Source organism: Octopus bimaculoides, chromosome 8 (genome assembly GCF_001194135.2).
Source record: "Octopus bimaculoides isolate UCB-OBI-ISO-001 chromosome 8, ASM119413v2, whole genome shotgun sequence".
NCBI lineage: Eukaryota > Metazoa > Mollusca > Cephalopoda > Octopoda > Octopodidae > Octopus > Octopus bimaculoides.
Genome location: NC_068988.1, coordinates 84,331,888 through 84,341,651, shown reverse-complemented (window position 1 = coordinate 84,341,651; position 9,764 = coordinate 84,331,888). Strand labels below are relative to the sequence as shown.

Below are 9,764 nucleotides of genomic sequence, written 5' to 3'. Positions count from 1 at the left end.
ACTGAACCTGGGACATGTGGTTGGGAAGCAAGCATCTAAGCACACAGCAATGTCGTATATAAATACATAGTGAAACTAATAAAAATGAAACTAATATATATATATATATATATGTATATATATATACACACATAATGAAACTAAAATTGAAATTGAAACCTTATAACAGTGAAACTATTATATCACATTACAATAGAGATGTTATTGTTTCACTTTTTACACATAATACAGAAACAGAGATAAGAGATTGCTCCGGGCTCGCATTAGGCAAAAAGTTCAAAACTTTTCTTGGCCCAAGACACTCCATGGACCCTAAGTAAGGCATGTGTAAAATTTGAATGAAATCGGTTTGGTAGTTCTCGAGTTTTAGTGATTCACACATACAGACACATTCTCAGTTTTATATATATAAACTACAATTTTCGAAAGTAGCTGCAACAGATTCCCCACCTCCAGTTTGTGTGTGTGTGTGTGTGTATATATATATATATATATATATATATATATAATAAATTCGTTTTATGTCAGCCTTTTCATATTAGCATGGATTAGGCAAATACATACTGACTTATGCATTCCCTCACCCCAAGAGAGTTTTAAATTACACTTTTCTTCCTAAGTGTAAACCAACCAAATGATTTGATGATAGGGAAATGGCAACAAACACTCCCTGCAAGTCAGTTATTTTTCATGCAAAAGCAGAATGTAAATATTTTCAGATACAGATGTCCACACACACACAATAGGTATTTTGCAGTTTCCATGTACCAAATTCACTTACAGGCTTCTGACTGACCTGGAGCTATAGTAGAAAATATCTACCCAAAGCAGTGGGTTCAGTCTCACAGTATAGCACCTTCAGTATATGATTTCAGCTATAGTGTTGAGGTAACCAATATCTTATACCCTTCACCACCACACACACAGACAACCAGTGTATTGTGTTGCAGCCAAAACTGTAACTTAGCTATTTGATAGATAAATAGAGATCAATAAAATAATTACCAATACAATTTGACTGCCTGATGAGAGGTTTTTCTGTTACCAAAGTTAGGTATTAACATGGTCGGAATAATTGTTTAAAGATAAAATCAATTTAACTTACAAGCTTCTTCTAGAAATTTCTCAGTCATTAAGTTTTCATCATCTTCTTTACAAGTCTTCACAGCAACTGGAATTTCCTTCTTGTCCTACAAATGGAATTTGCACAATATTAAAATTATTATTCACACAAAAAAAAAAAAACACACACACACATTAAAACTTGTAAAAATTATGTGTCTGCATAATCTATCTGTTGGGCTCACAATCACAAGGAAGAAGCCAAACAGATAGATTGCAAATATTCTGCTCAATACCACAGATTTGTTTGACTTGAACATGTCCCTTAGTGGTGGGGGAGCATCACAATTATGTGTTGAGAGAGATTCTTTGATGTTTGAATAAATTTAACAAAAGCAAAGTTTGAAGGAAATATTAGCCATTTTTCATACTTTCTAGCAGTAAGCAAATAGGAAATAGCAGTTACTACCCAAGGACAAAAATCGTGTTACACAGTGTAATTGAAACAATATCTACAGGTTGTGGATTCATCCTGATTTATCAAAACAATGCCTTTAATTGTATTAAAACCAATAGAGATATAAAAAAGTTTCATAAAACCAATAAGTGATGTTACTCACCTTATCATAGAATAAGCCCCGATACACATCACCAAACTGCCCCTCACCTAAGATTTCTTCAAGCTGAATGGATTCTCGTTCTATTTCATAATTTTTGGCTGTAATTTAAATAGTAAACAGAATATTATACATGTATACAGTCATATATAAACACATAGCAAAAGGGAAATAAATATAATAATTACAAACACACCTGCACAAAACATTATACTTTTTTCAAGCTCAAACTGACAATACAAAATTAAAAAAAAAACACCATCAAATCCAACGACAGGAATGAGAAAGTGTCACAACTGCAGACTCAATGTAATATCAGTTTCAATCTCTATATATGGTTGATCCTCTGTTAGAGAGGTTATTTTTCATTTGTGAAAAAAATTAATTTTTACAAATATGTTTAAACCTTAGCTGTTAATTCACATCATGTATGAAATGATATCTCAGACTGCCATTACCAACTCACTGGTTTTACAGACTGATTCAATGCCACCATAATCTTTGCTATATTTTAAAAATGTAAGAAATGAAACGATAAAGAATAGCAACAAAGTAAACCAAAAGTTTCCTGTGAATAAACAGAAAAAAAATCTGCTTCATATATTAAGAGGACCTTCCTTCTCTTATATAGTTAACGTGTGTGTGTCCCTGTATGTTAAAGTATACAAGATAGTGTTTTTTTTCTTCTCTTTTTAGGAAAGAAAAAAGTGTTGTAGTAAAGTTATATCCTCTAAATAAGCCACGTTCTTTGACAGTTGAGAGAGTAAGGAACCAGCAGACATGATTCACCTTTGTCAAGGCTCCCCAGCCATCTCTTACTTCACTTCTCAAATGCTGCAGTTACAAAAACTATGTCTCTTTATGAAAAACATTAACGAACCGTTACTAGTGCAAACCATAACTGGTGTAATTAACAAACTATTACTGGTGCAATATCATTTACACCAGCACGTGGTTATGAATAAATGTGAATATGGAAATCATATACAATATAGTTAATGAGTGTATGTTCAGCTACTTGGTGAAACTATAACTATAGATAGGTCTGGAAAAAAACAAAACATTCACCAATTCTTTACTCTTAGCTACCAATGCTCTTGTGATTTATCCACTGGTGGTATTTTCACAGTAAAACTACAAACAATAGCTATCACCCACAGTAAGTAATACTTGGTAATGTGTACTATGGTTTCACCAGTTGGTTTAGGTGCCTATATAGTTGCATGTATATATATAGACATCCTCTTGGCTGGTACTTATTTCAACCGAGGAGACAGGAGCAATGTGGAATGAAGTGCCTTACCCAAGGAAACAACACATCACCTGGCCCAGGAACTAAATCTGCATCCTTATGATTATGAACCCAACACCCTAACCACTAGGCCACTCAGGTTTATACAGTGAAACTAAATGTGCTTATAAAACATTATATATAATTTCAATATACACATTTATTCAAAACAAAGCTGTGCTGTTATTTTTATTGTGTGTGTGTATACATATATGGCCAAGAAAGTAATATTTTGAACACAGTATTGCCAAGAAAACAGCAGAAAATTTGGGTATTATTACACTTGCAAGATTGAATAAAGTTGTCAACAAACAGCCCTGTTCGTTGACAACTTTTTCTACCTTGCACTTTTTCTGCTGTTTTCATGGCAATACTGCACTTGAAATATTGCTTTCTTGTCTGCATAATACAATACACATTCGACACTTCTAAAAAAAAAAATATAAGTTTGTTTATATATATGTTGTTGCATATATATATTTATTTGTACATACACACACAATCATGCTATGTCATTTTGTAATATCAGCTGTATCAATAGCACTAATGCTTATGTTATTGGAACAGTACACAATAGAAGTGATATCAGCTGTGTACATCTTTTGACCATCAATCAATCAATCAATCACACCAGCTGCAGCACAAAAGGACATGGCATATCCTTTTGTGGCTCTTCTTGAACCATGCCATGTCACTACTGTATGGCAATGTTCTCCTTGAGCAGGTCATACTCATGGGTTACATTGTAATAACTTATAATAAAATGTGTAAACAACAACAAAAAAAAACCCTTTTCTAGAAAGAATACAGTCATATTTATCTTCTGAAGTGTAGTCATGTCATTGTTTGTGATGGTATAAGGTAATGAGAAATGAGCATTGTACATAGACGGCATGTATAGGGTAGAGAGAAATGAAGCAAACGGTGAAAGCTGATCTTGAGATAATGAACCTCACAAAGGAGATGACATAGGAACACAGGTGACAATCTTGTATAGGTTGGATGGATCCTCTCCAACACAGAAAGAATTGTTATGATATGGTACAGTTGATGGAACCAGAAAAGCTAAAAGATAGACATGAAAGTATAAAAAAGGAGAGGAGCAAGAAACAATTTCGAGTCACTAGAAGAGAAGCTTGATGTACTTAGCAGGAAAGGTAAATGGCAAGTAGGAGAATTTTTTGTGGTATGGGAGTCAGAAGCATAACGTGTTCTGGATTGCAAAGCAATGTATCATTATGAATTACATTGATGAAATGTGTATGTAATGATTCAGAAGAGAAGGAAGCATAGGAAGGCAATTATAAGAGGTTACAAAGTGAAGGAAATATGTAGGAGGGAGAGGTTGATCAGATAGCACTTGAAGTGGAAATATATCTATTTGACAGTCACAGCAGCAGTGTCATTGACTGATACAAGGGCAAAGGAGATGCTCAAGAAAGAAGCAACTACTGAGGCATCAAACAGATAAACCAAATCGCATTAAGAAAATTAGTATGGCTGAGATGCTGTTTGAGTTTGTTCTATGGTAAGTACCATTGATAGCTTCTTCCAAGTGAAACAACTTTAAGAAGTTCTCAGAAAAGAACAAGCCACAATACTTAGTACTCACTGACCTGGAGAAGGCTTTTAACAAGGTACTACACTCTGAAGTCAGGTGGTCACTAAGAAAACAAAGTATAGACAAATGACTTATGAGAGCTGTACAAGATATGTACAGAGAAGGTGTGACTTAGCAATAGATTCAGAGCAGAAGTTAGTGTTTAAGAAAGTGTCTATCAGGGTTTAATTCTCATCCACCAATTGCTTGTTATAATTCTTAATGGTATAACAACAGTTTAAGATTGGCTGTCTGTGAGAACTTCTGTAAGCCTACTTCTAATAGCTGAATCTGTCCAAGAATTAGAAGAAATTTCAAACATGGAAGGAAAGCTAAGAATGGAGAGATCTTCAAAGAGAAAAGTTTGCAGGAAAGATTTTACATCCATCTAGGATGTGGCCATGTTTAATATACAGAAAAAGAGTAAGCTGGAGTTCCATGTGGAGCAGACAATATAATTTATGAATACAAAAGAGGTGCTGTGGGATTACATCAGTCTGAGAGAGACAGACTTCATAGTTAGCAGATACACAAGAGTAGTTAGCACTAAGAGCACTACTAGATAATTTCTTTCAAATGCACAGATGGCTCCAGAAATAATTGATACCTTCTGTTACCTAGGTGACCTAATTAGCAGTGGAGGAGGGTGTTCAGAAAGTGTAGCAACTAGAGTAAGAATGAGATGATTACATGCTTATTTATATGCTATTTAATTGTTATATTTGGTGCGTATATTGTATTATTAAATGGTATTCAATATAATTTAATTAAGATGTTCAGTACATTTATTTAGACAATGGATGTAAATTTTACACACAAACTATAAGTACAGATTGCATAAATTTGTGCTAGCACCTGCAGTTCTACAAATAACGTAAGTTCAAAGAGCCAGATTGTGTGTTGAATATGATGTTGAATTTGTGTGTTGAATGTGATGTTGATGGTTGGCAAAAATTATACACTGAATGCAGAGACAGTGCAAAAGGTAAAAGCAAATGAAGCAAGCATTGGGTAAATAATCAGATGTGTACAAAAGAGAAGAGTGAACTGGTACAGACGTATGATGAGAATGCCAGCTGTGTAGCAAAGAGCTAAGTGACCGAAGTGGAAAGAGTTTGCAGAAAAGGAAAACCAGGAAAAAAATATGTTGAAAGCTGACTTCAGGAAGTTAAACCTTATGAAGGAAATGACAATAGGAAAAAAATGTATGATCATGTGCTGAAAATGACTCATTCAACAAAAAAAAAAAGTATGGAAAAATGAAACATATATCATTTTAACACCCACTTTTCCATGCATTGGACATAGTTTATTGAGGCAGATTTTCTATGGCACGATGCCTGTCCTGTTGCCAACCATCACCTGTTTTCAAGTAAGGTAATATTTCCCCATGGCTAGACATGTTCTCTCAGAATATTGGAAATGAATGACATTGATTATGTGACATTGACAAATCATTTCCAACTAACACATAATGTCAAGACAAGGAGAGACAGATAGACACACAAAAGGCTTTGGTCAGCCTGGCGTTGTAGAAGACACTTGCCCAAGGTATTATGTAGTGGGACTGAAAGCAAAACTATGTTGTTGGGAAGTAAACTTCTTCCCACACACCCATGTTTGCACCTATCCGTGTGTGTGTAACTGTACATACAGATTTATTAATTTGTAACAGAGATATAAGGTTTGACATTTGGTGGGTGATGGCAATCAACCCTGTTGTTAAATGGCACCTATTCCATTGACCCCTGGAAAATGAAAAGTGAAATTGGCTGTCAGGATTTGAACTCAGAATACAAAAGGCTTAAACGAAATGCTAGAAAGCATTTAGTCTCACATTATATTAATTCAGCTAATCTCCCCACACACATGGACTCACACTAATATTAAAGCAGTTAACAAAAGGATGTTCTTCAATTAAAAACAAAACAAAGAAAATTCATATGATGGAAAAAAAAAAATGTATTAAACACATGTTTTATAGAGAAAAAAAAAAATTTTTTAAGATTTAAGATTTAACCCAAAAATTAAAATGTTAGATCACTTCACTTGTGTTTTCATTAAACAAAGGAAAATTTAAAGAAGAATCAATAACAAAAAACCATTTTAAATGAGAGAAGGGAATAAATCCTAATATAACAAATAAATAAATGATGAAAATAAAAAGTGAAACATGAAACTTAGTTTCAAATGAGATAATCACATTATACCGCTGCCATAAGCACATACAAAGCCAGTACAAGAACCTAACACAGTCACTTGACCTGCTAGAACTACCATCACAATATTCCTTAAACTGAACTCTATTGGTTTATGTAAGGCCAAGGATCGTTAGCACGCCGGGCGAAATGCTTAGCGGTATTTCGTCTGCCGTTACGTTCTGAGTTCAAATTCCGCCGAGGTCGACTTTGCCTTTCATCCTTTCGGGGTCGATAAATTAAGTACCAGTTACGCACTGGGGTCGATGCAATCGACTTAATCCGTTCGTCTGTTCTTGTTTGTTCCCTCTATGTTTAGCCCCTTGTGGGCAATAACGAAATAGATATATAATATAATTTCACAGTCTTAAAAGAGATGAAATGGTTGTGATTAGAACACTTGCTCAAACAAGGTTGAACCAGAGCTAAACAACAGTACACACTGGCTGAAGTAAGAATGGAACTCTTGGTCATAACAGCCAGGCACACTAATCCACATTTTCAAACTATTTGTCTCTCTTATTACATGCATGATCACGTCAGCTTGATAGAGCCCCCATTCTTCTGTAACTTATACTGCTCATAGCAGGATTTGGGCCCAACAATAAGTTAACAAACAACTTGTAAGTTTTATGCAATTAATATTTCTGATATCAAGTTGTTTGTTTTGTGACACCTATTTACAACTAGAGTTTATGGAAACAACACATATACCAGAATATGAACTTGGCACCCAACAATCAAGGACCACCACTCATTTCTGATATAAATTATTATTATTATCAATAATGTATTACCAAGATTATTATTATTTTATATCACACACACTTGATCTATAAAATAGTAATAATAATGATTTCAAATTTTGGCACAAAGCCAACAACTTTGGGAGCAGGAGCTAAGTCCATTACATCAACCTCAGAGCTCAACTGGTACTTATTTTAACAACCCCAAAAGGATGAAAGGCAAAGTTAACCTTGGTGGAATCTGAACCCAGAATGCAATGAATCAGAAGAAATACTGCAAGGTATTTTGTCTTAACAGCACTAAAATTTATCTATTAATTTTTAAACTTATGATAATGTCGACCAATTCAACTCAAAGAAACCATTATCCCTGATGACAGGATATTTACAACAAGCTAGTCTGGGAGATGAGACATTTAAGTATTTTCACCATGGACATGTCGTATTGTCAGGAATTTGAATTTTTGTCCTTTCTCTTGGCTGCCAGGTATCTTACTGCTCTAACAATCCAGATTCTCCATAAAATAGCATTGTTTTTGGTACTGCTTAACATCTTGTTATTCATGCAGTAGGAGGTGATTGGGATGGTTTATTTGCTGAAGGCATTATATTTATAGATGGATGTTCTATCCTACCATCAACTACTCAAATGTTAAATAAGAGTAGAGTCTGTTTTTGTATTTTTATTAATTTTGCAAATAAATTGGTTCAAACGAGCTTTGTTTTGTTCAGAGACACAATACAATAACGGTGGTTGGATCTGAACCACTGACCATCTGGTCTGTTCACCAGTGTTTTAACCTTACAGTCATCCTACAACCAAAAATTGATATAGCTTCACCACCTCAATACATTACATTTTGTTTTTGCTGTATTTTGCATAAATTTTGTAACATCAATGTTGCATATAAAGTAAATTATTATTAATAAAATAATCAAATAAAATAAAAAGACAGCAATAGTTGAATTTTGAACATGCAATTAATAATCAATCAACCAATCAGTATCAAAACATATAATCTATATCTAATCTAAACACTACTAAGTATTAAACTATTGATGTGAGTGTGTTAGTAGTGATTGGTATGATTTTTACATCACACCCTCTCCTTTAACTTGATTAGAAACCTTTATAAACACTTTTCAAGGGTTCATGAATAATATTTTAACAGATGGTGTAATTCAAAAATCCTTACAAAAAAAAAACCGGCTAATCTATCTGCGATCTACAGGGTAGGGATCAATCAACTGATTTAACCAACTCCAGCACTTCACTGGTATTTTAATGACCTTGTTGGGATTTGAACTCATAATGTAAAGAGATGTAACTTGAATATTAATGATATATGTGTGTGTGTACAGTTATATTTAATGTGTTCATGTACTTTAAGGCTTGGAAAGACCTTTGCTGTGGAAATTGTCCCAGGAGAAAAATTCTTAAAGACAGTATGTATGAAAATCTACCACTAATGACATCATCCAAATGTAGAGAACAAATCTCTGCATCTTTGTACTTCATCAGTTATAGATACTAAATCTGTTGTTCATAAGATCCAGTTCTTATGTTTAAGCCACAAATAGTACATAGTCACATATGTTGTCTATAAGGAGAATTTTTCTCTTCAGACAATTTCTGCAGTGAGTGTATACAAACATGCTAAATTAAATTGTACATCCCTATGTTTTAATGAACAATGCTTCATGCATCTCTAGTCAATGACAGTACTAATGATCTAGGTGATTTCTTATCTTCACGTTTATAAAGAAAAAAAATCCTAGACAAGATGAATTGGTATAGCCCCAACTGGCGCTGTAAATAACAGGAAGAACATTGAGTAGGTAAGAGTAGATAGTGGGATGGAAATGAAAATGGCGAGAGCTTGTAGCAGACATCGACTTTTTGAATGGAGGCTCATCCGGGTTACAAGCTTTAGGAAACAACAGCGCTGTCTGATATAGAGGAAGAGAATGAGACTGAATGATGATATTTGAATATGTGTGCCTGTATTAGAGAGAGAAAGGTGTGAAGAGAGAAATAAGAATATTATGTTTATGTATGATGTGCATGAAAGGGGGAATATATTAAGAACGTGAGGTAAGTATAGCATTTTTGTGCTCCTGATTAACTATAGCATCTGTATATGAATAATTCAAAATATAACAAGTTATGTGTAATGTAACAATATCTACTATATACCCCCCCCCCCAAAAAAAAACAGTGTGTGTGAATGACTGGGAAAAAAAGGTGGG

At 34.0% G+C, this 9,764-nt stretch overlaps 1 protein-coding gene across 6 annotated transcripts in view; it reads right to left on the bottom strand.

The window, feature by feature from the left end:
* Window positions 1-9,764, bottom strand: part of LOC106874006 (focal adhesion kinase 1) — a 242,624-nt gene that overhangs the window by 68,898 nt on the left and 163,962 nt on the right. For all 6 annotated transcript variants that reach the window (XM_052970233.1, XM_052970234.1, XM_052970230.1 and 3 more), the window contains 2 exons: window positions 1,683-1,780; window positions 1,106-1,190 (listed from right to left, as the gene is read on the bottom strand). In XM_052970233.1, coding sequence (XP_052826193.1) covers window positions 1,106-1,190; window positions 1,683-1,780 — 183 coding nt within the window. The remainder of the gene's footprint in view (window positions 1-1,105; window positions 1,191-1,682; window positions 1,781-9,764) is intronic.